Source organism: Gavia stellata, chromosome 15 (genome assembly GCF_030936135.1).
Source record: "Gavia stellata isolate bGavSte3 chromosome 15, bGavSte3.hap2, whole genome shotgun sequence".
Lineage (NCBI taxonomy): Eukaryota > Metazoa > Chordata > Aves > Gaviiformes > Gaviidae > Gavia > Gavia stellata.
In genome coordinates, this window is record NC_082608.1 from 22530720 (window position 1) to 22558198 (window position 27479).

Here is a 27479-nt window from a genome sequence, read left to right on the forward strand (position 1 = left end):
GCTACAGCTCTGAGCGCAGGCAGTCAGGCGAGCTCAGATGGTCCCTGACAGGAACAGGCGCTTCCCAGGAGATCCCGGTTGCCCCAGAAGTATTCCCCTTCACCCGCCCAACAGGCCGGACGGGGAGCGTTACCAGAGGCCAGGGACGGACACCGGGCACTGCCCAGGGCAGGCCGCTGACAGGCACCTCGCTCTCCGGTGGCCGAGGCGGGGTGGGGCAGCAGAGCGGCCGATGCCCTGGCTGCCCGCCAATCGCGCCCCAGGGGGAACCGGGGCCGGTGGGGCCGGGGCCGGGGCCGGCAGGGCCAGGCCGCAGCGCGCCGTCTGAAGCGAGGCGAGGCGAGGAGAAGCGAGGCCCAGCGCCTTCCCGCCCTGTCGCTATGGCCGCTCCCTATTGGCCAACGCCCGGCACCGCGCCCATCCCATTGGCTGCAGCCAGCGCCAGCAGTCGCCCCACCGCCGGGCCGCTTGCTCCTCATTGGCCAGCGGACTCGGCCGGGAGCCGCTGCGGGCCGTTAGCTATAGGGGGCGGGCGGGGGCGTCCGCCATCGCTACGGCGGCTGCTGTGGGCCAAGCTCGACGTTCCGCGAAGCTGCCGGCGGCCAGCATGGAGCCCGGGGAGCGCACGGAGGCCGGGGGCTGCGCGGCGGCGGCGGAGACCGGGCCCGTCTTCACGCTGGAGGAGGTGGGGAAGCGGAACTCCAGCGGCGAGGCCTGGCTGGTTATCCACGGGCGCGTCTACGATGTCACCCGCTTCCTGGAGGAGGTGAGGCCGGGCGGGGCGGGGTCTCGGCCCGTCCCCACAGGGGCCGGCGGGGGAAGGACAGGGCCTGGGGGGGCTGAGGGAGGGAGGGAGGAGAGGGCCCGGGGGCTGAGAGGGAAGGGGAGGGCCCGGGGGGGCGGGAGGGGGACTGGGGGCAGGAGTGGAGGGGTGCCATGGGGGCAGAGATCCCGGGGCGGGGCTGCAAGGGGAGGGGGGGCGGGTAGGCCCCGGGGTGGGGGGTCCGATGTCCTTGGGGCACCTCTCTGGCCCCAGGCTGTGAGGCCTCAGCGGTCCAGCACTGCCCGAAGGAGGGGTCCACAAGGCCCGAGGAGGGGCCCCAGGAGACCCGCTGGTCTGTTGGCCGCCGGTGTGGTTTGTACGCTAAGGACAGTTCCTGCCCCTGCTCCAAGACTGCCGCAAGAAGCGGGAGAGTGACGGCAGGTCGTGTTGGCAAAGGCTGTCCGAGTGCAGCGGTTGTGCTTCTACTCGTTTGAGTCAGCTTCTGTTTTCTTAGGAAGTCTGTTCAGGCATGCCCTACCCGGGAGGTGCAGCTCTCCTTAAGCCACGTTACTTCACTTCTGGTGTCTTGTAGGGTAAAAAGTATGGAGCTAGATCAGTAGTTTTAATGTGACGTCTCCAGGGACATCCCAGAACTTAAAGGGGAAAGTAATGGTGATTCAGTAGGTGAGCATCTGCCACACTACTGCCTTCCCAGAGGTGGCCATGCAGGAATGATTCAGAAGGGGTGCAGTTTGCTGTGTAATGTCCAATTCTCTTGGATGTGGGGACAAAAATTGCTTCTAGACTCAATGCTTTTGACTTCTGTTTTTGAGAAGGTTGAGCATGGTACCATTACTGTTCGGAGCTGAAAACAGAGTGGGAAGGAATGGTAACAAAATTTCAAAGGGCTTTTATCCCAGCTTAAAATAACACCACACCCTTTGTAGCATCTACAGGGTAATGTACGAAAGTTAGTCTCAATCAGCTGTAAAAGAAGAGCACTTCATTGAAAATGCGCATGTTGCTGCTTGTTGGTTTTGCTTGTCTAAATTAAACTCTGATTTTCCTCCAGGCATATACAATTAAAGCACATCTGCTATGTAGTCATAACATATAATGACAAAGCTACCTCGGTAAGGTGTAGAGGCTTATCAGATAGGAGGAGAGAATGATAACCTGGCAGGTTTTATTACAGTGGCCTGACAGCTGGTGGTAGTGGCTTTCTGTGTAGCTTTCGGTATTTATTTATAAAGTTGGACATGATGTATTTTGTTCATTGGATCCAGCATCCTAACACTTCATTCAGAATCTGACTTGTACTTTGAGTCTTGCCCCCGCTGTTTAAGAGAGCCTCTAAGGTGTTTCAGTGAACAAATTAGGGAGCGTCTTTTACTACAGTGGTTTGAGCTGGCCTTTGCTATAGCCAGTTCTGCACTGTTTATAGCTTTTATAATGAAAAATCTTGCTTTTGTAGGACCATAAATGGATCCTGGCTGCTCGCTCCTTTGCTCACCAGTGTCTACTGTTGGTACTCCAGCACTGTTTACAGGTGCCTGTGTGTCAGGTGCAGGATCTGGAAGGCAGCCTGCTGAGCAGCTGCTGTTCTTGGGTCCTTGATACTTGAGAGAGACTCTAGGCACCCAGTACACTGGAAAGAAAAGTACGTTGGACAGTGCCTGGTGGAAGCACAGCGGTTTGGTGCTGCAGAGCAGCAGCTGCATGAAGATTTATCAGCTGATGCTCAGCTGTTTGTTTTACAGGAGAGCCTGCAGGTCCGGCTCAGGTGAGGGACCGGTTGCACATTTAGTCGCATGCATCTACAACAAGCTGCAAACTGTACTGTAAAGAGCTTATCGTTGGGGTGGGAAGGGATAGACAACCCTATTGAGTGTGACTCTAACTCAGGAAGCTGTTAAATGGTGGAGCTACGAGCAGAATTAAGGTGCTCAAATTCTTGTTCCAGGGCCAGTTCACAAGACCAGGAGTTTTCCAGCTGGTACGTGAGGATTTTTGGAGCAGCTGACTGCCTCCTTCGACATGCACGCCCCCTCCAGGGTTTGGGTTCCCCGGCACTAGGCCAAACCTGTCATCTGGCATCTCTCAAATTCCTGAGAGAGTGCAGTGGAATACAAAGCTGTGGGCCCAGCTACCTCTGCTGATCAAATGAAACTGGCAGGGTGGCGGGTGTATTTTGAAGAACGTTTGTTACTCCACTGGTTTCTGAAATCTTTCATGTTTGCCCGCATCTAAAAGTCTAGTACAAGAACCAGGGGACATCAAAGAAGCTGGCTGGAGCCAGGTTCAAAACAAATGGTGTTTCTTCACGCAACAGGGAGCAGACTGGTGGAACTCCTTGTCAAAGGTTGTTGTGGATGCAAGAAGGTTAAGTAGATTCAGGTGAAGACCAGGCAAAAATGTGGAAAAGCAATGCACTGCTGGTTTCTAAATAACAAAACTCTGTGGGTTTAGGCAGAGCCAAAAACAGCTGGAGGTTGGGACAGTGCTTGCAGAAACTGCATGACTTATCTTATACTTGCCTCTGTGTTCCAATTATGGTTACTGCTTATTGCTTTTCAGACTTAAGAGTTAGAAAAATGTTTCCAAGATATTTACCCCAGTGTGAATGAGGCAGTGTTTCAGAGCATGGACACTGCGTGGTAGTCACTGTCTTCATCTCAGCATTCTCCGTGTGAGATAGCATCTGGGATGTGCTCCCTGGGACACCTTCAGTATTATAAATGAGACGAGAAAAACGCTTCGCCCTCCCCCGGCAAGCCAGGTTTAGCAGTGCCCTGAACGTTACCTTGAGATGATGTTTCACATTGCCCTTTCCGAGCCCTTTATCCTGTTTGTGTTTTTCTGACGTGAAAAAGATCTGCTTGCACTAGGAAAGGAAGACGAATAAGGCCACTGTTTTAACTGTGCCAGCATGGCTGACACAACACTCTGCTATGTACACCCCTCGCTGACATAGTGAAACTTGTAAACGTAGACCAAAACCTAATTTATTGGCAAAAAATACACTTTATATCTGTTACCCCACTGTAATCAGTCGAGTGACAGGGGAACAATGTGTAGCTGATCGGAACCAGGAGTGTTCGTCTTGTTTAAAAGTTACAGTTGTCTGATAAACTGTTCTGCTTTAGAGCTCTGAGTTGCTGTAACTGCAGCTATCAGGGTTTCAGTGGGTAATATTTCCCCTTGATCCTGTGCAGTCACTGAAGCGGTGTCTAATTGTTGCCTTTTCTGGCCTTTGGTCACAGATTATTTGAACAGGACTGCTGAATTCCACTGGACCGTTACCTTGGATTCATTGTGCAATCTTGAAGAAGCCTCACTGCTAAAAGATTGTCGAATTTTGCTCCATGATTCCTGCAAACTAGGTATAGAAGGTCAGCCATTAGCTAGCCAACTCAAAATCTGTATGTTGTTTGAAGCATAGACCAGTTGAAACTTCCAATTTATTTTGTTATTTACTGTGTAATAGGAGTAACAATTAAGACATTTATCACATAGCAAAATTCTACTGAATTATAAGAACGTGAACAAAACGCAGGAGATGTGCAAAGACGACAACTGAAATTTCATAGATGTTTCTGAGAGACTGTAATCTCTTGTGCTTCAGAAAGCCTGTAAGTGCCTGAAATGAAGTGTGAATATTTCAAATCTGAGATAGCCTTATGACGATAGCATAATTTTCTCCCAAATCTAGATAACTGGACCACCGGAATACATGTTATTACTCCTGATTGCAGTAGTCTAGAAAAACAAGTGTAGACTATGGCTAGAGCAAAAAGGGCTGGCTGCTCAGGTAGGTGTGAGCGATGAGTGAGGAAGCGGAGGAAGGCAGATGTACCTCCCTGACAGGCTCTCTGAGGTCTGGTACTGCTCACACTTATGCCCTCACCACACTGGTATTAAAATCTGTGGCTTTTAACTTGGGCACAGTCTGTGATAGACTTGTTTTCACAAGCATTCTTATGATAGAGGGACATGGTTTATCTCCTTTTTTACACATGACTGGAAGAGTTTGGAGATACATGTTTCTTCACTATACCCCTTTGTCTGTTATCTGAATCCACAAGACACAGCAGCCACCACAGCTTTGTGTCTTGGCATGCTCTGCTGCTTCTGACACCCGCAGTAAGTGTGACTAGAAATCTACTTAAACCGGTTTCCAAGTGGAATGAGCCTGAGTTGTGACAACTCTAACCCAATCTGGTCAGTTGGTTTCAAGTATAATGTTCTTCAAACTATGTTTAAAAAGAAGGAAATATTCTACTACTGACAAATTCTCTTTAAAATTATATGGTTCTAACAGAAGTTACGCTCTTTCCAGGCAAGTATATAGTTAAGGTAGGGTCTGTGCTCGGAAGAGCTGGTAGTTAAGAGCATTATTATTGAGATGGAAGTAAAGAGGAGGGAAGTTATCAGATGGTTGCTTACACCAAAGAGGCAGCAAGTTTTTAGATTCTTACCTCCTTACTGCGTCAGCAGTAAGAAACCAATAATGAATACCCTTCCTTGTCTTTCTGCATTTAATTCCCACGTACTCTGGTGTATCTGAAACCGGAACTCTATGAGGAAGAAGGAGGAGTGTCGGAGATCTGGTTTTGCTCATGCTGACTTGCTCCAGCTTTGCAGGGCTGTTTTCAGGGAAACCTGTTCCGTGTCTCTTAAAACAAGCTTTGAAGGATCTGTGGCTGACGAACACCATTTGTCTAGGTGGCTGCTTGTCCTTGTTTTCTGGCTTGTGTGGTACTGGCACGTTATTATTGCACAGTAATACTTTTCCCTTTCCTGGCTTATTTCTGTAATACTGGGGGCTAGGAATGAAAGCTTTTGCATCCCTGCTCAACCTGATGATCTTGTGTCTTGCCTGATCCAGCAATCTCATTAGTTGTAGAGCTTAGTGTTGCTTCTGAGCTCATTTGTGGTTTACAGTGGGTCTGTAACAGCAGTTGCCAGCCAGACGTATGCCGTCAGGCACTTGGAGTTTGTGAAAAGGCGACTCCAGGCTCTCGCCTTCCGCAGTGAGTTCCTGTGTCGCACTCTCAAGGCCTTGGCTGCGTGCCTGCGGTTCTGACCTGCTGCTGCTTCTTGCTCGCTCCCCATCCCTTCTAAAGGCTACACAGATAGAGCATCTTCTGAGGCCTCATAAATAAAGACAACCTTGCTGGCTGAACACAGAAGATGGACTACATGAGCTGCTAATTAGGGAGAGAGTCATTAAGGGCAAACTTTCTTTGCTTGCCACCTCAGAGCATCAGTGGCGTATTTACAGCGAGTTTGAAGTGAACATGGGGTTGTACAGCTCCCTGCTTCTCCTGTTCTCTGGACCCAGTTTGCGATTTGGAGAACTTGATTCAAAGATCACACTGTAGTGATGCTTTTGAGAGCACCTGCTGTAGCTGTGGGTATTGCAGAGTGTGAGGAAGTCTTGGGTTTTCTCCCCGCCAGATCTCCTGATTGTGGCAGGAGCCGGCTGGCCTCCCTTCTGCCCCGCCTGGGCCAGGGACTCTGCAGGGTGCCTTATACTGTTGTGCTTTCACTTCCAAATGACAGAGTTCTCCCTATAAAACTGTTTTCTTTGCTCATTGGTGTAGCTCATATCCTTCCAGAACTGGTGTTTCAAGACTGTTAACGTTGCTGTCATCGTGTACTTTATTTATTGTGTATGCCGAAGGCTCCAGCGACGAGGAGGTTCCAGTTCTGTTACTGTTGTTGAGGAAAACTCCCGAGGACTGGCACTTGGGCCCACCTCTCTTGTTCTTGTTTGCTTTTGTCTGTTTCTTGTCAGAAACACATTTTTCAGCCATTGTTTCCTCTGGAAGTACATTTCTTTTTCACAGTTTGCAACACTTTCAGTTTTCATGTTTTCCTGCAGGAGCTGTAGCTTTGAGAAGTTTTGTGGCAGAGTAAATGACTTCCTGTATAAATAGTCTGGTTTTACGTTTGCGCGGGTATGACAAGGTAAGAATTGTCTGGCTGCAGTTGTGGTTGTCTAGACTAGGGAGTCCTTTCAGAAATATTATATGCCAAAATATTTTGAAGTTTTTTCTTTTGGCTTGGTGATTACAGTGAAGGACAGATGTGCATGAATAAATAATTCTTTTTCTTACTTGTGGATTTAGCAAGTGCATAGGAAGGCTTCAGACCCAAAGATGTAAAAAGGAGTCAACTTTACCGTTCTTCTTGTCCTTTGTATATGCAAAGACTGGATGCCACGGAAAGCCAATATCCACTGCATGTTCCCTGTTACTACAGGCATTTGTCTGCCCTTTTAGGGTGGATGATTAGGAAAGTAAGGTTGTCTTCTTAAAATTCAGTTCTGATTTTTTTCCGTCGGAAATGAGATTTCTGGTGAGACATCCCTAGAGTTCTTCTAGAAGGCTTAAAGTAAATGGCCACCTTTTCATCCCTTAGTTTCTGTGGATCTTTGCAAGCATGCTTATAAAATAGCTGAAAATGGGACAGTTGTTCTGAGTAATGTGCGTAGACAATATACAGCATCCTACCACTGCAGCCAAGTCCGACAGTGTGATCTACGGGGCGCAGAAATGATGTAAAGGGTGGTCTTGCTGCAGTCTGTCTTCCCACTAACTCCCTTGCGTAAACAGAGACATGCATCCAACTCTGTAGTGAGCTTATTCACAGCTACCCCAGCAGATAACTGCTTCCTCTTCTTTTTTTGTAGGGTGGGTTTTCTGTTAGGGTAGTCCCTGATCTGACTCCCTCTGAGATCAAGTGGACCTGAGGGTTGGTGTGGGAGAAATGGCAGCAAGACCTGTAGCCGTGCACGGAGGGAATAAGCAGAGTGGAGCCTCACTTGGTTTTACAGCTAAGGCAATCTAATAGCTGACTGCTAACCAAACTGTGTCCTAGGACTGCAGACTTTGCCCTTCATGGCTGCTGAGAAAGCTCCACGTTGATTTTGTTACATACCTGGACAATAAAGGGATTTATTCAGAATAAAGAGCTCTGATACGAGGATTGCAGAATTGGCTGCAGCAACTCACTGGAGTAAACAACTGGACTGTTTTTGCGTCCGCACTGAGTATGTTCGCTATGAGGTGTGATAGCCAAGTGGGAATATTTAGACTTTTGGCAGCAAAAACGGACAAGCTGGAGGAAGAGGGGCAATGACAACTGTTCTGTGTCTGTGGGAAGGAAAAGGATAATACGGAGAAAAACAGGTGTGTTAGTCCTTTGATCTGAAACTTAGTCTAACATCTCTTCTCCAGTTCCAGGCTTGTAGCTGTTAGAGGCATTTCAGGCAGCAGTGAACAAGTCTCATCTTTTCAACTAGCACATTTAGTGCTTGTTGCCTGATGTTCTAGAAAACTGGGTTAGTCCCTGCGTGTGCACTCAGAAGCCCAACCACTTTATTGGTTTAACTGGATTAGCTGATAGTTTAAACTGAACTATTTGTTCACACTCACACTATAAAGAGATTGTACTTTGCTGGCTTTGTGGTTAGCGCTTTCTACTGCCAATCTGTTCCTGGAATTATGGTATTAGTGCTAGAGAAGAGCCCAACCTATCAAGGAAAACAGGATTGCACGAGGTTTTTTGTCAGTTCATACCGCTTGGTCTGACAGTTATCTGTGACTGTCTGCCACTGACAGAAATACCAGTGTTGTTGTGGAGCGCCCCATGGATTTGGTACTTTTGTTGTGAATTCTGAATCTCTGAAATCGGTGTATGATGTCAAACAGTACAATTTTTCATGACACTTTTTTTTTTTCTCTCCCCTGGTCGTTGAGTGGTTGTACCCTGGATCAAGTTTAGTGTTGTTGAGGCTACAATAGAGTCGTAACTTCTTATGTCACTAGAAAACATGATGGATTTCTCCACTCCCCATTGCACAGCTATGTGCAGAGAGAGGCTGTCAGCCAAATACTATTATTTTTTGTAGTATCTGAAGAAGTAGAATATCCTTTTCTCCACTGGTGTCTGTAAAGACAGTGTTGTCTTGTGCTTCACTAGCAGTTGAGTTGCCTCAGGAAAGCTCTTAAAATCATGCAGGAGAGGCTCCTCTTCAAGCAAGGAGTCTGATTTATGCAGTGAAGCCCATGAAAAGCTATGTGAGGATATCCTTTCTTTTGTATTATTTTCTTGCCTAAATCCGTTACAGAATCACAAAAGGGATAGCTTGGCTGTGGGGGACAAAGCTGTGCTTCCCTGTGTATGTTGGGGATTCACCTCTTCGCAAGGATTTTTATTATGCAAGGTATTTTCCAGGCTGTGCAGCACACATCGTTCTCTGAATTCCTGAAGGTGAGGTTGGACAATTGAATCTTTGGAAGATTTTATTGATGATGTTGGTTTGAGGCATCTGTGATGAATGGAAGAGGTTGGAAGGAAGGCTGCTGACACTCTTGGTACCTTTTCTGCATCTAGCCTTTGCTCACCTGAAGTCTTCTCTTCCAGCATCCAGGTGGAGAAGAGGTTTTGCTTGAACAAGCTGGCAGAGATGCCACAGAGAGCTTCGAAGATGTTGGGCATTCCACAGATGCCAGGGAAATGCTCAAGCAATACTACATAGGGGAGATCCACCCGGTAAGGACCAGCTGGCTGTGACAGCCTCTTTCAAACACAGGATGGGACTGTGTAAAAGTGTCACTCTCTTTTATGTAACCCACTAAACACATACACCAAGGTCTGTCTTGTGAAATAAGTAAGTAGTTAAGCGTTTTAAGCAGTCTCTCTGTTGTTCAGGATTTCTGTTGAGGAAAGAGGATCTCTGTTGAGGAAACAAAACTAATTTAGTATTCTCTTTCCACCATTCAGAACAGATTTCTTACTACGATTACATCAGCGGCACTTAAAGACGCTAATCTAATCGGTTCCCTCCATAGCTGGTGTTACCATAACTTCCCCTTGCCTTGTAATTTAGAGTTCAGGAGGGTTAGAGATCACAGGGGACACGGCACAAGCACTGGCTTCCTGCCTGCTACAAAGACCTGCCTGCTACAGCACCTTTGGGTGCTGAAGGAACGACTCCTTTGAAAACCGAGTCCAGGCAATTACTCCTGTGATGAGGACTGTGTACAGAACAATTCCCTCATAAAGACTGCAGGTTTCTCTTGAAGTCAATGCTTATCTTTTCTTCTTTTTTTTTTTTCCCCTTGACAGCATGATCGTAAAAAAGAAGGTTCTAAGGTAAGCTATTAGTTTTTTACTTTTCTGTTTTAATTTAATGCTGTGGAAACGATATTATGCTCACAAAATGAACAAAGACATTGTCACATGACTTTTTCTGTCTTTTTTTTTCCCCCTGTGGAGCTTGTGGCTTTATGTTTACACAAACTACAGTAATGAATAAATCTTCCAAGCAAATTATACCTTTGTTTTTGTTCTGAAGCTCAGCAGTCACCTCAGTGTGAAATTGGAGGTGGTTTTTTGTGCCCTCTCTCCCCTGACATCAGCAATGTTATTTCCACACCTTGAGCCACAGACCATTTTTTTACATTACTCGCTATGTCCTGACCACTGAACTGTTAGTGTTGTTGCATTCAAGCCGGGAGACAGGCACAGCCACCGTGGGGTTGGCTGTAAAACAAGAATTCTCTGTTAACTGCCCTAGTAATCATTGGTGTTGCTTAAAACTCGGGTACTCCTGGATTAGAACAGGGCACAGTCTTGCAAAAATGCCTTTGAAATGGATGGGGAGAGGGAAATGGTAATAAATAGAATCCCATCCGAGAAGTAAACATGTGCCTTGCAGCTGGCGTCTCTTCTCGCTTGGCTTGAAGGCTTGGACCAGGCGCAGCTCTGCCTTCAACAACGCTTTCATTAGATGTTCTTCAAAGCAGGGCCACTTGTAGAGCAGCAGGAATCAAGAAGGAAACTGTCAACAGAGAGGGTGGTGACTGAAGCCCTGGGGAGTGTTTGCTTGCGGTAGTCGGCCGTAGAAAGAATAACTCGGGCTGGGTAAAGCCTACGCCTAGTTATGACACGGGACTGCATGATTATGCATATATTCACCTTAAAATTTATTGTTTGGTTCCACTCTGTTTCATAAACAGAATCACATGCCTAAAATGTGCATAGAAATAAGTAGGAATCTGAGTAGCTCCCTTGGATGTGAGTTAAAGAGTTTTTTTCAAATATTTTTCTCTTCTGAGGAGAAAGTCCAGTGAGTTATGGACAGCCAAGGTCTTTCTCCAGTGCACAACGTCTGTTTTAAAAGCAGGCCCAAGTATAAGTTAAAAATAGCAGCAAGAGATAGAAGTCAGCAATGTAAAAATAAATGGGGGGGAACCACAAAAAAAAAAAGTGGTACATTTATACTCTTGTGACGCAGCTCAGAGGTAGCTCCCCACAGATAAGCGTCAATGTTTAGTATCCACTGAATGTATTACGGCAGAAAAGCAAGCACTAAGGCTCTCAAGAAATGGAGAGAATTCTGTGTAGCATGGGCAGAAAAGGTGGCTTTGGCCTGGTAGGTATTGATTAAACTGGAGAGCAGCAACAGCCATCAAGGAGGAGGCTGTAGAGTTGATGAAAGTCTAAATGAGAATTTCAGCTGACTGGAAAAAATATTTAAATTCTTGGAGTTTTACGAAAGGAGAAGTATAAAAGTTTGGAAATGGGTGGCGTGCAAGGGAAGAGTTGAAGAGAACATTGTGGTTGTATGCTTCGGTGGTCAGGCGGCTGGACAGCAAACAGGGACGCGGGCAGGGTTTTGGAGAGGAGATCGTAGTGAAAGGACTATCCCTATCAGAGTGGCAGTTATCGTCCATAGCGTGTGAGATGAACAGACTGCTTTGCGAGGTAATGAGCAAGAGCCTTTTTTGAGAGGGGCGCAAGTTCCGGTGTGAAGTTGAGGACTGGGTGGGAGGGATTGGATTGATGGAAAGAATGTGGAGGTGAGGACGAGGGCAAACATCCCCAGAAAGATCCGCACTTGTGACAGGGGGTGTTTGGGAGAGGAGGGGAGGGTAATTTTCCCTCTGTATTTGTAATCACATGTTCAGTCTTGTAACCTTATTAGCACATTTAATGTTTCTTTCCCCTGCTAACTCTCTCTTTCCTCCTTCAGGATCCAAATATGACATCCTCAGGCCAAGCAAGGTATAGTAACCTCTTAAAATAAGAGTAAGAAATTGAGGGGTTAGGACCCTCCGTTTGTAGAACTGCATATTAACTCCAACGGGCAGGGAAAAAAACCTTCCAGCAAGCAGATAGTCCAAAATAAGCTGCCAAATTGCAGCGCAGCGAGGTAGCTGCCGAGGCGGGCACCTGCCTTGTTGGATGTGGAGACACAGCCAGTGGTGTGAAGTCCCCTGCTCCACGCTGGGCAGAACAGGCATCCCGGTGTTCTGCAGCTTGAATCCTCTGGCCCACATCTTCCTGTTACACAGCTATGGCTGCAGTCCCTTTGCACTGCAGTGATTATTTGGGTGATCGCTGCAGGCCAAGTGGCGATGTAACACGGTGATGTGCATTTTTTTTTTTTGGAGGATCTTTACCATGACCAGCCTCGTTTAGTTGAAAATCCAGGAGTGCTTACAACCAGAACAGGGCCCTAGTCTTTTGTAGCTGATGCAGAACTTTTTTGCTAAGGAGGCTGCTGAAGGTGAGCCTGTGGCCTCTGGTTTATGAGTGAGGAAGATTTATTGTGGGATAGCTGTAGCAATTTCTATCCTTGAGTCAACTCAGCTGTTTGTATAGCGCAAATAACAGTCTGACTTATTTAAGGAAAAAAAAACCACCCAACAACCAACAACAAAAAACCCAAATTGGTTTCTGTATGTGCCAGGCTGGAAACTTCAGCAATTCAGCTGCTATTTTATAAGCCACCAAGCTACCCTTGCAGGCGTAGGGGCCTCTCGCAGGGGCTGGGCAGAGCCCTGAGCACGGGGACAGCTAGAGCTGCCCAGCCCTGTGAGCCAAGGCCCATCTGGCTGGTCTGTGAGCTGATGGAGACAGGTCCCGAGAGTCCCCTAGATGTAAGCAGACATGTAATGAGTGATGAACATCTTGAATGAATTATTAACTGGATATTTTCGTCTGGTTTATGTTGTGCGTGCTTTGTTTTGTTTTTTCTCCCTGTAGTTTCTGGTCAACATGGCTAATCCCCATCTTCGGAGCACTGGTCATAGGTTTAATGTATCGCTATTACATGTTGGATGGGAGAACCTCTTGAACTGACCTTGCTGGGACTTCGGAAAGCCTGAAAGAGAGGGTGTGAGAGAGAGTGCATGCATGCAACACGTGGAGTTCTGCTTCCCTTAGTTTTTTTCTGCCTTGCTTTTAGCTTTGACTCTGTCAAGTGATGTTGATATCCATGGGACCAAGCTAATACCAAACTCTCTCTATCCTAACTCTGGGACCCACGGACCTGTCGTATTTTCCTCTTGTGGTGGCAGGGCAAGTGCAACTTCCTGGTATTCTCTTAGGTTTCTGTGTGGTCTCCCTCATGTGTGTGTGGTCGTGCGCTCGCTCTCTCGCTCTCTCTTGCTCTCTGAAGTAAACCAGAGACAACCTTTTTCTTTCAATGCCTTTTTGTTAAGCCAGACAACGTGAAGCAGCTGCTAGTGAGCCTGTGGATTTGCCTCAGTCCTTCACACAGCATTGTCAGAAATAAACTGCAAGTTGTCTACAGTCCTTTCCAGAAAAGATGGCTGGAGATTGGGTTCCGTGGTAACTTTCCCAGTGCATGCAGGCAACACTAATTGGAGCAGCAGGAAATTGTTAGCTTTGCTACCTCTTTCTGTACGTGTCTGTTTTTAACGGTTAAACAAATATAAGTATTTTAAAAGCGATTCTGTTCATTCTGCAATACTTGTACTTGTCTCTTTAAAATGTATATTCTGTGAAACAATTTATACCATGAATCCTGGTTGGTTTGGGTGCTTTTGTGCTGTGTGCGGCAATGCCAGAAATGGGAACTGACATGTGGCTTCTCAAAATGTGGATTTTTCTTTCTCCCTGAGGTCTTGATCCAACACGTGTATTGGAAACAAAACTCACTTACTGTGAGTGTGCACCAGATGGGGGGAAAAAAACAAATAAATCCACTCTCTTCTCCCTAAATGAAAAGGGAAGACAAATCCCTTTGGGATCTGTGCATAATGCTGTTTTTGTCTTGGAATAGAGGAGGATATTTCTCTCTTCTTCTGGTTTTTGTGTATCGTGTAGTTGGCCTCCAACACTGCAGACACAATGTAAGGTATGCTTCATGCTCTGAGGCATGCATCTTTCCAGCTCTTCCAGCATGTTGGGTCTGTGGCTTTGGGATCTGCTAAATAAAGGGAACTCGTGTTCTGGTGTCCGATATCCTTCAGCGGTGCTGTACAACGCTGCTCTGACGCTGGTAACTTCAAATGTTACAGCAAAGCTGATCATCTTTTGGCATTGCAGCAAAAAAGGAAAGCGTTACACTGGGCTCCTGTTTGTGAAAACCTCTTGTAAGTTGGGGTTTTTCTTCTCTCTTCTGTGAAACTACTGTGTTGCTCAGAAGGTTGTGTAGAAGAATTTTTTTGGATGTGGAATTACACTCTTATTTTTTAAAAACAAAGGCCAAGGAACTGCACGGTCACTGGGAACGCAGAGCGCTGCTGGGGCTGCATTACTCCCCACTCCTCCAGCAGGCACGGGCCCGTTGCTGCCAGCAGCAGCATCTCGCATTTCGGCACGTGCTGTTTTAGCAGAGGCGCAACGGAAGTCCCCATAGAGGTCTGTCTTCCTACAGGATTTCTTTCACTGCCATCGATTGTTTTGTCTCTTGCGGTGAATTATCTGGCCAGGGAAACCTGGGGTTCACCATTGCCGAAGTGGCTCTTGGATATCCTTTTGCAAGCTACGTTTGTCCCTCGTTCTGCCCTGGCTGCTTTGGTGGTCTAGTTTCTGTTTATTCTGTCCTAACAGAACAAGAGTCTAGCAGAAGAGTGTAAATCTGAGCCAAGGAGAATCCGGTGGGAGAGACCTGGGAAATTCTATTTAGCTACATCTTAAAGGATAAAGGTGACAGGCCACATAGTCATACATTAACGTAGGTCTTAAAGTCAGCAGTGGGTCAGTCAATATAAGTTTATGGAAAATAGATCTTATCGGTCTGACATGATGTTTTTATATTCCAGATTACTTGAAACACTGATGTGCTGCTTAGGCTTCTGGAAGGTATTTGACTTGATACTGCAGGGTCTATTGCCTGCTTCAACAAGACTAATACAAAAATCCACGAGGGCAAATTGAAACCAGAAAGATTTGATTTAACAGTGGAAGGGCAATAGTCATTTGGTGACTGTGTTTCAAATTCACCCTAAAAAAGGCTGCTGGTCAACGCTAGAGCAGTTCAAACTGGAAATTGGTGGTACTTCACATTTATCACTAAGTCATGAATCAAGAAAACAGTTTAGTGAGGCTTATAGTGGATTCTCTATCAACAGAAAGTTTTAAAGCTGAAAGGCACGTGTTTGCTAAACAGGGATTAGTTCAGGGCCCTCTGCAGAAGTCAGCTGGTTTGATTCCAGGAGCCTCGGGTTAGCCCGAGGAAAGGGGCCGGCGTGTCGATGCCTGGTGGGATGGTGGGCACGTGTCTGTTTTCTCTGTAGGCATCGCTTTTACCTGGATTTTGGCATACATACTTTTTTTTTTTTAAATACTGTTTTCCTGACACTCTCTACATTCAGTTGCATTTTGGTAACTCTAGATAACTTTTTGCCATCATCAGATCTTGTCCGGTTGCTCTTTCCCGTTGGAAAACTGTCTTGTCAATTCCCATTTGTTACGGAGCCTTTCTGTTGCTGCTGTTTCCTTTTAACCGATTAACTGCCCTGGGGAGACCTTCAGTCTTGTTCCAGGGCTTCCGAGAGCTGTTAAGAGCCTTGTCCAATGCCTTGTGGACACCCAAGCAGCCTCTGCCAAACAGCTGTTCCTCTTCTGTGCACGTGCTGGCTCCCTCAAAGATCTCGAGGTGCTTGAGATGCATTTACAGAAGCCACATCGAAGTCTTCCCACTTCTCTATTACTTACAAGCTTAGAACAGCGTCTGCCAGTATCAGGTATCAGTTTTACTGGTCTGTCGTCCTGCAGATCCTTCCCGCAGCTCTCTGTCCACCCGACCCGCGGCTGGTTTGAAGGACGACATGTCCGTGATGGAGGCAGTCTGGCGTGAGCCCGGTGCTCTCCTGGCGCTGAGCTCTCCTGCCTGGGGCTTCCCCCGGTGAGGTGTGGGGGCCAGCCCCCCTCTTCTCATTCCTTCCTTCTTTTCTTCTTCTGGCTCGCTGAGTGATGGGTCCCACAGGTGCGAAACTGCTCAGTCAACAAAGGAGGCATTACCAAAGCTTGTTTACCCGTTTTATTTGAGGATTATAAAAGACAATTCAAAATCTTTGTCCTTATGCTGAACTTCTCGCACAGCAAATGTTTGTTGCCAGGTCCCCCACACAATGCAGGCGCCGTCTCAGCTTTCACCCTGCAAGAAAGCTCTCGGTGAAATGAAAGCTGGGGGTGTGTGCTTTGCTTCCTTCAGGTGCTTTGGAAGAGGAGTTGAGTGAAGAACTGTAAACAGGAGCAGGGAGGCAGCTTCCATGGTTAATGTAACTGTCTTACGGCTGCCTCAGGAACGCCAGCAGAACTGTGCTGGTCTCTTCTGCCTCTCCACGAACCCAAATTCCTTGACAAAGCGGGATGTAACTGTTAATTGGGTTGATGTTTTGTGGAGGACGGGTAGGAGGTCTGAATATGTTCCGGGTTTTGCTGAAGTTAGCTGATAAAGGGAAGGAAGAGCGAGAGAACGAGATGCAGAGCTCTCTGTGCCGCCAAGGTCGGACACGGGAGCCTTGGCTGCTGCCGCGGGGAGGACGTGGGCTGGGGGTGGTTGGGCAGCGCTCTGTTCTGAGACAGCAGTACCCGTGAAATGCTGTTCCTTGTACCTGGAGACCGTCTGCCCAGTGAGACGTGCTGGGTTGTGGATTTGCTGCGCTCGGTAAAGGTGTACAACGAGCAAGTGCACGATTCCGTCTTCCAACGGGCGCAAAATGTTTAGTTAACCTGTCTGTGTGTAAAGACGCTGCTCCACTGCCAGCCTGGGTGGCCGCCTGTTCTGTGGGGCTTGACTGTCCAGCGTCTGTTCTGTTTTACGAACCTGACAAGCTCCCATCGCCCATCTTTGAGGCACAGGACCTCCACTGCACCTCAGTGGGAATTATAATCAGACAAAAGGATTTGGGGTGGGTGCAGTATTCAGCAGCTGCTTGCTGTTTCCCAGAAGAATCCTCCCACTCCGCTAACGTCTCTGGAGAAAAAACCGGTATTAACAGTGCTGCGTTGGTGTAAGGTAACTGAAGCGGTAACTTGAGTTGTTGAAAATTGCTCTGTGTAGATGTAGTGCAGTCGGAGCAGGAAAATTTTGGTCATGGCAATTGTTCTGTTTAAAACTAATGGTTAGTTAAAGCTAAGAAAATGGTGAGCTATGGCAGATGCAGGATTTGTCTTCCTGTCAGTAGAGGAAAAATCTTTTAGATGGCATCAGTTAAAGCTGAGCCCGCGCCAAAGTGGCTCTGCGGAGTGTTGTAACCAAGCAGTACAACTGTTCGTGCAACGTGTCGGGGAAGCAGCAGTTTGTGGATAAGCACTGTGCAAGCTGTGCAACTCGGTTTTGGGGGGTGAATGAGCTTTTCTACGGAATTCAGTCCATAGTGATCTAAACGTGGATCGTTATTAAGCATTATGCAACCATTCTCCTTCTGTTCTACGACTGCTTATTTGTAACGAAGATCTCTGCGACCAGCTGAAGTATTTACATTGCTAAGTGCTGGCTTGCTTTTCCAGTTTTGAGAACGTCTGCTCTCGCTTCAGCGGCTGCTGATTCTGTACAATCTTTCCCACTGTAACTATACCGGGACTTTTAATAATTGCAGCAGGGGAGCTGTGAGGACTCCCAACGTAATCCCAATAAATTCCATTCACCTCTTAGGAAGAGTGGTGAGCAAGTGGCAAAGAAGCTATGGAAGCAAGTTTAGTCAGATAAGAAGCCGTAAAGCGTGTGGCGGTGGCAGCAGTGCCCTCTCTTGCTGTCTGTGCGAGCGTTGGCAGCAGAGCTTCGCCTTGTGCTGCCAGCAGCTCAGCTACGCGCCGGCAGCGCGCAGGAGCACAGACTCCTCACCGCAAGAAAAGCGTGTAGGAGGGTTGTTTTCAATGGAAAGATGAAATGGAGACCACGAAATACATCTCTTATTTACAGGTATACTTATAAAAGAGTATAACAGCCGACTCCCACACCTGTCAGCAGAATCTGGCTCTTAAAAATTTGCCTAATTGTGGCTCTCATGGTAGTTGCAGCAGCCACAGGGAAGCGGTACCTGGTCAGATCATCCCAGGAGGGAGCAGGAGAGCAGCAAGGCAGGTAGCCAGCAACTGCTGACTTGATGAAAGGGCAAGAAGTCAGTGGGGACTGTCTGCTTTCGTCCTGGATTTTAGCTGAAATCATGTAGGGAAAAAAGGCCATTAACCGAGTTGGAAGTGGAGGTTTCAGAGGCGGGGAGCGCTTTGTAACCAGTGCTGGGTAATGCACGAAACCCACTGAGCATCCCTCGCGAGGGTCCTGGGTATTAAAGCCGTTCTGTGGTCTGGGAAGCAGATGCTGCGGTCGCAGGACAGGACATCCTCGGTGTGCTTGTAGGAAAGGAAAAACTGATTCACAATACGAAGGAAGGTTGTGAATTATTTTCTTGGCAAGCACTATTTAGCTGTAAACTTTATTTATCTTCAATCAAGAGGAATTGGATCCAAAATCCACAGAAATAAAGAGAAGACTTCTGAACTACTTGCAAATCTGTTTCCAAGTACTGCGGGGTCAATGGTGAGCACAGTCTGGCTTCTCCAAGCATCGAGGAGAATTTGCAGGATGGGCAAGAAGACAGAGATGATAGAAATGAGGGGAGTCCAAATGCTCCGGCACCTCTCGTTAGTCCCACATCCCAGCCTCGGCTCTGTACGCGGTTGGACACCGCCCTTCGCTGGTGCAGGGAACGCTGAGATAGTTCAGGGAGAGGGAGAAAAGTCACCCCAGTGCCTGTGCCGAAGGAGGAGGTGACACGACGATCGGTGTGTTGGTCTGTCTGCACCGTCCCGTCTTGACGTCCTCCTAATGAAGCCAGCTATTGTTTACACTTTAATTGCTCCCAATCAGTAAATCTCCAATTAGCGATGCATTTCTTTTTCCCCTCAAAGACTATTTTTGCATTAAAGAGTATTTTTTGATACTTTCTTGAAAGAAGCATCAGCTGGAGAAGCAAGTGCTTTAAGACCCCCCAAAGGCTGTGTTTGGTCCATCTCTGTCCTCCCGACCCCGTCCCCAGCGGATGTGTCCGGGCCAGAGCCACCGCTGCCGTTACACCGGGCCGGCTTGACGTGGGCTGTTCACCCGTATCTCTTCATATTCATGGGCAGTATCTGACTTCCCTTCTCTCTTGATTTGAAGCATACTTAGCACAAATACCATCCTGCGCTGGTTTCCAAGCCATACCCAGAGCTCTGGAGAGGAAACCGGTCCGCAGGTGCTGGCTTTGTTTCCAGCTGAAACAGGGCATCGGGGAAGGGAGAAAGGGGAGAGAAAACATGAGCGCAATTTGTGTTCTTGGAGGGGGACAGAACCACTGTTGCTGCCCAAAAGACTGCTTCTTTTCCAGGAACGTTTCGTGCCGGCTGCAGGGAGATAGGCGCTTGGGAATGCGAGCAGCCCTCCTGCTAGCTGATCTGTTGAGCCGTGGTACTCTCGGTAAAGCAGTTTGGAAAACATGCCTGACTTGGGAGCATTCCTGCTGGGATGTGCCACCCTGCACAGCATCGCCAGCCAAGCACCGCTGCTGCAGAGGGGAAACAGCTCTGGGTGCAGAAGATGCTGGTACGGGGAGGAGGCTGCTGGTCTCCGCGCCTCCCGACGGGTCCTGGCCGCCGGGTCCGCAGCACCTGCACGGCTTCTTGCAGGAACAGGATTGTTATCTCGGGGCCAAATTCCCCGCGTGGGTGCAGCAGCACAGGAGCCGGCGGGACGTGCCCCGGCCGGGCCCCGCAGCGGCCGGGCTGAAGTCCAGCTTTGTGGGGATGCTCAGCCGCCGCAGAACCAGCAACGCCCGAGAAAAGCCGTGCAATTCCTGATGGTCCCCCCCACGGGGGAGGCCACAGCAAGGGCTGAAACGGGGCTGCTGCCTTTGGGGAAGGAGGAAAACCTGCAGCTCCTGTCCCCGGGAAGGACGGTGCTGTTGCTCACCTTGGAGCACAGCCGGCCCCCGGTACCCGGCCTCGCTCGCCCGGGAGCGGCGGGATTCCAGCGCTGCCGCTTTTGCAGCGCTACTGGGCTCTTCTCCAGCCGCCGGCTGGTGACACGAAGGTTTTCTTGGCAATGATACCATTCTGTAGGGAGTTAATTTTTGGTGAGGACAACAGACAGAAGGGCCAAATTGTTTAACCTGGAGAAGCTGTGCTGAGGAGTCGCCAATCCGGTTCGTGCAGCCGAGCGCAGCAGAAATCTCCCGCATCCTCCGCGGGGGCTGCGACCCAGTGGGATCACAGACACCCGCCGAGATTGGAGAAGAGGGTGGTGGCAAGGACCCGCCGTTCTGCCAGGGGACAAACAGGGAGTCTCCGAAACCCCAGAGAAATGTCTCTGTGTGAAGTGCTCTGGGTGAACTGTAGCGCGGGCAGGCGGGGACCCGGCTCCCTGCGGCACGACTGGGCTGTGCGGAGGGAACGGGGTGGCCCTTCCGGAGGGCCGGAAAGGTCCTTGGAGCGACGTCACAGTCCTCCCCATCCCGGAGCACAGTTACCTTTATTGCAAGCGGGACCCACGCATCTGCTGTTGTTGCAGGCGGTAAGTCACTCGCTAACCTCTGCGTCCCCGCTAGCGCAGCCCAGGGAAGCCGAACGTCAGAGCATGATGCTGCGGTAAGTGGAAAACCATTAGAAACTTATGTTGGGATGTTACTAATTAGTAAATTGGTGGCTAGAAGTCACGCACGTTTGTCCCAGCTTTGTTCCCTCCACGATGAGCTCTGTGTAGTTATAGCTGGGAGGACGGGGAGTCCCAATAACCCAGGCGATGTTTCTGTGCCGCTGTGTTACAGGTGATAGCACTGTGCAAACTGAGCTTATTCCTTACAGCCTGCAGGAGAGGAGGAGGTAGAAACAAATCTTTATGATAAAGATCAAAAGCTCCTTGGAGATTGGGAAATATCCTTAATAGATGGATTCAATTATTAAAGCTTTCAACTGAAACAAAATAAACTTGTTTTTACTGGACCAAGTGAAATCGCTCTCACCTCCTTAGCACCCACCAACACGCGCTGTCTGTTACAGGCAGAGGACGTGTTCTGCTAATATTTAGACCAAGCAACACTTTCTTTTGCTTGATTAATGAAGATGACCTGAAGCATTGTGCTAAGATTTTCAAAAGGCACATCAAATCTGTGCTGTCTGGTGCTCCGCAGGACCCATCCGTTCCGGCAGCCCCGGGGCTCGCTGCCCTCTCCGCACAGGAGCTCCGAGCCCACGGCCGGTGCCAGCCCTGGCCCGGGTCTGCGCCCGGGCTCTGCCTTCCCTGACTGCAGAGGGGCAGAGTCGGGGCGTGGGAGCGCAGCGCCGCAGAAGACCTTGGAGGTCATTAGGGTCAACTAACAACTAACCCATCGTTAACTCCGGTATTAAATCCATCGCTGTGCCTTTCGGTTCGCCCTCCTGTGCTCCCACCAGACGGGGTCCCACCGTCTGTCCTACGATGATTCAAAACTCTCCTAATCCCCAGCCCCAGCGTACCTGGGACCAGTTCATACGTACAGGTCCTGTGCCATTATCATCCTTTCATTTATACCCGTTCTCTTCCTCCCAGGTGTTCGCGGAGAGTAACCTCAGCATTCACTGTAATAAATTACAGGAAAAAAAAGGTATTTGTCTTCCACTTACGAACTAGGCTCTGATTTCCCTTGTAGTCACCTCCTGCAGCTGCTCCAGCAAGAATTAATCCCTTGTGACCATAACCATGCACAAAACACCCCAGATGAAGGTTTCCCAGAGCCTTAGACCCTGAAATACCTAATTCTCCGTCGGCGTGGGAGTTACATTGCCCGCCACATCCCACCCAGGCTGTCTAACGAAGACCCCGCGCTGGCAGCTAAAGCCGGCTCATGAGTGACAGTTGTGTTTCCTCCTTTGCTGTTTCCAACTAATAGGGCAATAATTTATCATAGAAAATCTCACCAGTTTTTAATCTCGTGACCTTCTGCTATGGAGTTGCATGTCCCTTCCAACGCACCGGTCCTTGGGATCACACAGTTACCTGTGAACGGCATTCCGATCCTGTCCCGTACAGGCAACGTTTTGTGTTGCTGTTCATTAGCACTAGCCTACCTTTTGTGGCATCCTCTTCTGTTGTCCTACTGACCACGGCCTCTGAAAAGTCCTTTCAGAAATATTTCATGAAACACAAGGAAAAAGCCCAATATATTGAGTGTTCTTCTAATGGTAAAAATACCCCTTAAGCGGTGTTAGACTGGCCTAAATATAAAATAGTTACATATTTAAAGAGGAAAAAAGTTATTGAGTTATCCTGTGGAAATCAATACAGGTATTTTCTGCAATTAAACACAAAAGGGTAAACACTGCAGCTTTAAAAATAGTTTCTAATAGCATCGACGACACAACTGCCTTAGCATTATTACGATGTCAATACTGGGTTTTGCCTAATGATCTCAGTACTTATGGGATGGGGAAAATAAGGGACAGCGAGCCATACAGAACAAACTCCTGCCCTGGGACGTGCTCAGACAGGAGCGAAGCCCGAGTGGAGCCCGGGCCGGAGGCTTGCCCTGATGCCAACGGCACACAGAAGACTGGGTGCCTCCTGACGCAGCCAGCTTGCATTTATACACCACAGCTGCCGCTCTCGGAGGCAAGGATGGGGATGCTGCTGTGGCTGGGATGGAATGGGAAGACCCATTTCTTTAATGGATTTTAAACGGCCCTTTTTTATCTTTTTAAAACCCTTACGAACCAGCCAGATGTTCAGGAAACCCGCCAATTGCGCAGACCAGCTCCTGGTCCTTAAAATCGAACCTTGCCCGGCCGCCAGCCACGCCGCCTGGGATCCCCAGTCATCCCGTTCCCGGCTCCAGCACGGGGATATAGAGGTGCTGATGCCTCATGCCAGCAGTAACGGCGTGCGGCGATCCTGACGGCTCCCAGCCGCCCCGTGCCTCCGTCACGAGGATGAAGTCAACGCCGGTGTCACATGCCCGGTGTTGTCTCTTCTCCAGGGACACCGCTAACAGAAATTACTATAAAACAAGTTTCCTGCCAACCTCAGCAGCTCTAATGAGTCAGGAAGCAGTAATCTGGGAATAGGGGAACTGTTGACAGAGCCTAATTATTTTCTGACAGTCTTTCTAACACAGTTAGAAAATAAAACACCTACATAGGCCTTGAAATTGCAAATGGGGTTAGCAATATTACGCATGCACCTGCTAATTTATCCCCATGATCCTGGTTTAGACTCCTTCCCCCTCACACATGCTGCTATCCAACTGCTTATGCAGGGAGAAGAACTTCATTATAAAAAGAGAAAATACCTTAATTACACAGAACACATAACTTTTAATGGGAAGTCTCCTGTTTCAGTGTCTGGCAGTTAATTGGTTAGGACTTTTGTGTATTTTAGTTACATTTATTCCATATATCATAATTGCCAAATCAAGACGTGTGCAGAACGTGTCGCCCCATTTCACAGACGTGTGAGCGAGATCAGACTCATTGAGGTGCCGTCTCGGCCGTGTCCCCGGCCGCACGATGCTGCTTCTCGGTTCATTCAGATCCCCGACCGGAGCCGGTCGAGGTTCCCCCTCCGCCTGCCCAGCCGTGGCCACCAGCACACGCTCCAGGGAAAAAACGCGTGAAAAAGAGCAGCCGCGGTTGGGGATCCTGCCCCGGGAGCCTGTCCCAGGCTTTGGGGATCGGCAGTTCCCCGACCCCGGACTCCAAAGGCAGAATCCCAAGCGGAGCCCATCTTTCAAATCTCTGCTGCTGGAAAACCCCACGATAGCTGCGTACCAGCCCCAGCCGCGGTCCCGCCTGCTCCCAAACGGGACGCAGATTTCCTTTACCGTGTTATTTCAACTTCCACTGTTTGCCACAGTTCGGATCCTGCTCGCTGTTTCCACCACAGGCACCGGTTGGATTTCGCCCTCTCGGGACGTTAAAGGTTTTGCCCATCAGGGAAACGGACATTTGAAAAGGATCCGCAGAGCTCGTGTAAAGAATCCCCCAGCAAACCTGCCCAGACCTGCGTTGAAAGTGGATGTTTATCCAAAGCAAAAGGCACAAAATGTTCAAAAATGATAAAAGTAAAGAAAAACTCACAACAAGCTCAGTGCTCATTCATCTGCAACCTCCTTTGGCGTGTAAGCCTCTCCAGCTGCCAGTTTTATTCGCGATCAAGACCTAGCGCCCAGCACCAAGCGTGGGGCCGCAGGACTCAGCCCCACGCTGACTTTTGGGGTTTGGTACCACACGGCTGGGCTGTGCAGACACCGGGAGATCTGCAGCCACCCTCACGAGTAGCTGCTGTCAATCCTTCCTGCGCTGTCCCCTAATTATCCCGGACAGGGAAGACAAGCTGGGTTTCATTTGCTGTCCACGCAGCACAGCAACACAGCGTGAGGTGAAGTGTGTGGCCCGGGGGTGGTGAGAACACCCAGGAGAAAGATTTGATTAAACATCGCAGTTGCTCTTGTGGCTTAAACCTCACCCAGATCTTGGGCAAGTCAAGGGAGGTTGGGGGCTAAGGTCCTGACTGAGATTCATTGGTAAAGGTAAACCTCTCTCTTGTCTTGCTTCATCAGGTTCATCCTGTCCGTGTGAAAATTTTCTGTCCTGGGAAGCGGTAGCAGCTTTCCTTTCCCTGGGCGATACGCACCAGACCTATCACCACCAGCAACTCTTTGGTGCTGGTCTTCTCCAGACAGCCTCAGGAATTCCCCTGCCATTCAGGGAAAGCGCACGTCCACCAGAAGTAAAAACATAAGTAAAAAAAAAATCCCGTTGGTCAGTCCTCCCCACTGCTATCCACCGGCAGTCTGAGACACGGCACGGTTACCGTGCTACTTCATGGCATCCCCTGGCCAGCGCAATCAGTGTCGCGCGTGCCGGAGGGTCCTCTGCCGCGTGCTGCAGCCACTGCCTGCTGCGGCCGCAAGACCTTTCACTGGCGCAGCTGGGGTGGGAGCAGCTGGAATTTTGTTTTTTCACGTTTTCCCCTCGTACACCTCCCAGAATAAACGTTTGTCTTAAGGTTTGCCAACGGCATGGGAGTTGCATCACTCGGCGGGCTGGACGGGTGGTTGCTCAGCAGCTCTGCTTAATGTGACAGCTTTTATTGCCTTCGCATGAATCTGTATCCCAGGTCAACGTGTCCGTGATGGGTATGTGCAATGTCCTGAACATCCTCCTGCGCTCTGGCTTCTGACGTCTTTCCGTTCACCCGCCCGCACCTCTTCTTTTTGCTTCTCTGCCCCTTTCCACGTACCCTGTAACCCAAGCTGTATTTCAAAACTGTAAGATAAGCAGGTGCAGTCCCACCTTCCCTGGCAGCGCCTCTGCGGCGCGCTCTCACGGCTTTTCACATGCTGGGGTCCACAGGAGGAGTTTATGGCTCCAACCGGACTCCAATAAACCTTGCACTCGCGTTCTGTCGACCTGTCTCAGTGCGGTTATTTCCCCAAGTCCCACTGCTAGGCACTGCTCCGTGCTGCACCCTGGACTAATCGTATTCAGTCATTCAAAAGTCTAATTGCACAGGACCGCCCTCCCCTCCCAAAGAGCAGGTTATCTATTCTTTCTTCAAATTTGGCCTTTGCCCATCGCCTCCCCCTCTCCGCCGCACGGCTCTCGGACTGCCCGGGAGTGCCGAGGGCCTGTCTCCGAGCATGTCATCCCCGGCCTCTCTTCTTTCCAGCTGTTATTGTGCCCTTGCGTTAGAAGTTAACTCCAGGCTGGGTAAGCCACAGGTGGGGACTGAACGGCCACGCTGTTACTGCCTCCCTCCACAGAGGACCAGGACTCCTTTTTTCTCCACTTTTAGTGTGTTGTCACTCGTGCTCTACCAGCTCTGCCCTTCCCGGGACTCTGCAAGGCTCTTCACAGCCAAAAGCCCTCCCTGTGCCGACCGGCTTCAGCCACGACCGTATGGGACCTGCGAGCTTTCGTGGGGATCAGCTGCATGGGGCGGTCGTGGCTTGCTGTTTGCTCCTGTGACTTTAGCCAATTCCAGAGACACTTCCCTCAGTTTCATGTGCGCAGTCAGTCCCGGGGATGCACCGTCACTCGGGAGCTCTGCCTGCCAGTGGCATTCCCACCGCTCCGTGTCCTGCTCGGGCACGCCCAGGATAACGCCTTGGTAGCTGCAGGACCACTGGGCAGCAGAAGCTGACTCCGGAGGCGAGCGCAGCTTGCCTCGGTGGGCAGAGGCACTCAGCTTGGGTCCCGACCGTGAGGAGAACGGTCCCGTGCCACCTGCGACTGTAATCGCAATTAAACCAGTCGTCGGCCGCGGGGTGCCCTGTCCCTGCTGCAGCGCGAGTCCGTCGCAGTTGTGTGGCTGCTGCTGCTGTGCCGGCAGCGTCTGGGATGTCAGTGCTGTCCGGTCTTGCTGGCCAGCAGGGAATTCCTTTGCTCCCCAAAAGCAGCGGAGCTACCTGCTCCATCCCCGATTGCTCCGTCTCTTACCGCTCCCCTTTCAGGAGCAAGGTCTGTTCTTCTTCTCTGCCGCAGCCCATCTGTTCGTAGCACCTTCTCAGAAAGCCTTTGTTTCCCTCGTTACTTAGGCAGGAGGGGATTATAGCACAGTCTTACATTTTTTTCCCCTGGATGCTTCCCAAATGGTTTGATTTTGTAGTGGTGGCGTCGGCATAGGTCTGTCTCTCTTTTCTCCAGGGGAAGGCATTCCTCCCTGGCACAGATGAATTCACCTTCCCTCCCAGGGCTGGCAGGTTCGTGATTGCCAAAGGGGGATCTTTCCCTTCAGCTCTTCCGAATACGACTGCTCCACAGCTTTTTTTGCCCCTCTCTAAACTTCTCACCGTAAAAATAATTGCCAGTTGTTCAGTAAATTTATCAGCTAATCCTTGTAATTCCACGGTGATATAATCTGAGCCTGCCAGTTTGCACAGGGTGTGTGTATTCAGCTCTCCTCTTTTCTCCTGCATGCTCTAACAGCTGTACAAGGCCCCTGGGCAGTTCAGCTAAATAATGCCTCTAGACTCACGCTTTGAAACTCTTTCTGTCTGGGATTTATCGCTGGTGTTTTACCTTATTGCAATCCCTTAGCATTGCTCTGTTTGACAAATTGCTTTGCTGATTTTCGTGTTCTTAGGCAGCGTAACAGTTCAGGTGGGCTGTGGTCCTGCAGCCACGCTGAGCCGAGCCGAGCCGAGCCAAGCTGAGCCGAGCTGAGCTGAGCTGAGCCGAGCTGAGCCGAGCTGAGTGGAGCCGAGCTGAGCTGAGCCGAACTGAGCCGAGCTGAGCTGAGCCGAGCTGAACTGAGCTGAGCCGAGCTGAGCTGAGCTGAGCCGAGCTGAGCTGAGCCGAGCTGAGCCGAGCTGAGCTGAGCCGAACTGAGCCGAGCTGAGCTGAGCCGAGCTGAACTGAGCTGAGCCGAGCTGAGCTGAGCCGAGCTGAGCCGAGCCGAGCCGAGCCGAGCTGAGCCAAGCTGAGCTGA

The 27479-nt window shown here is 49.5% G+C and overlaps 1 protein-coding gene across 1 annotated transcript; it reads left to right on the forward strand.

Moving 5' to 3' along the window:
- The first annotated feature begins 607 nt into the window (after positions 1 to 607).
- On the forward strand, positions 608 to 13605 carry LOC104264971 (cytochrome b5). The gene is made up of 5 exons (XM_059824853.1): positions 608 to 766; positions 9197 to 9325; positions 9902 to 9928; positions 11811 to 11842; positions 12827 to 13605. The coding sequence occupies exons 1-5, from the start codon at positions 608 to 610 to the stop codon at positions 12915 to 12917; spliced, it is 438 nt and encodes a 145-aa protein (XP_059680836.1). The 3' UTR covers positions 12918 to 13605.
- The last annotated feature ends 13874 nt before the right edge of the window (positions 13606 to 27479 follow it).

Excerpts from the sequence above, each read along its gene's own strand:
- LOC104264971 (XM_059824853.1), top strand. The coding sequence starts at position 608 with ATGGAGCCCGGGGAGCGCACGGAGGCCGGGGGCTGCGCGGCGGCGGCG. Across the intron at positions 9,929-11,810 it reads GTAAAAAAGAAGGTTCTAAG|GATCCAAATATGACATCCTC; the intron begins GTAAGCTATTAG and ends TTCCTCCTTCAG. Across the intron at positions 11,843-12,826 it reads ACATCCTCAGGCCAAGCAAG|TTTCTGGTCAACATGGCTAA; the intron begins GTATAGTAACCT and ends TTCTCCCTGTAG.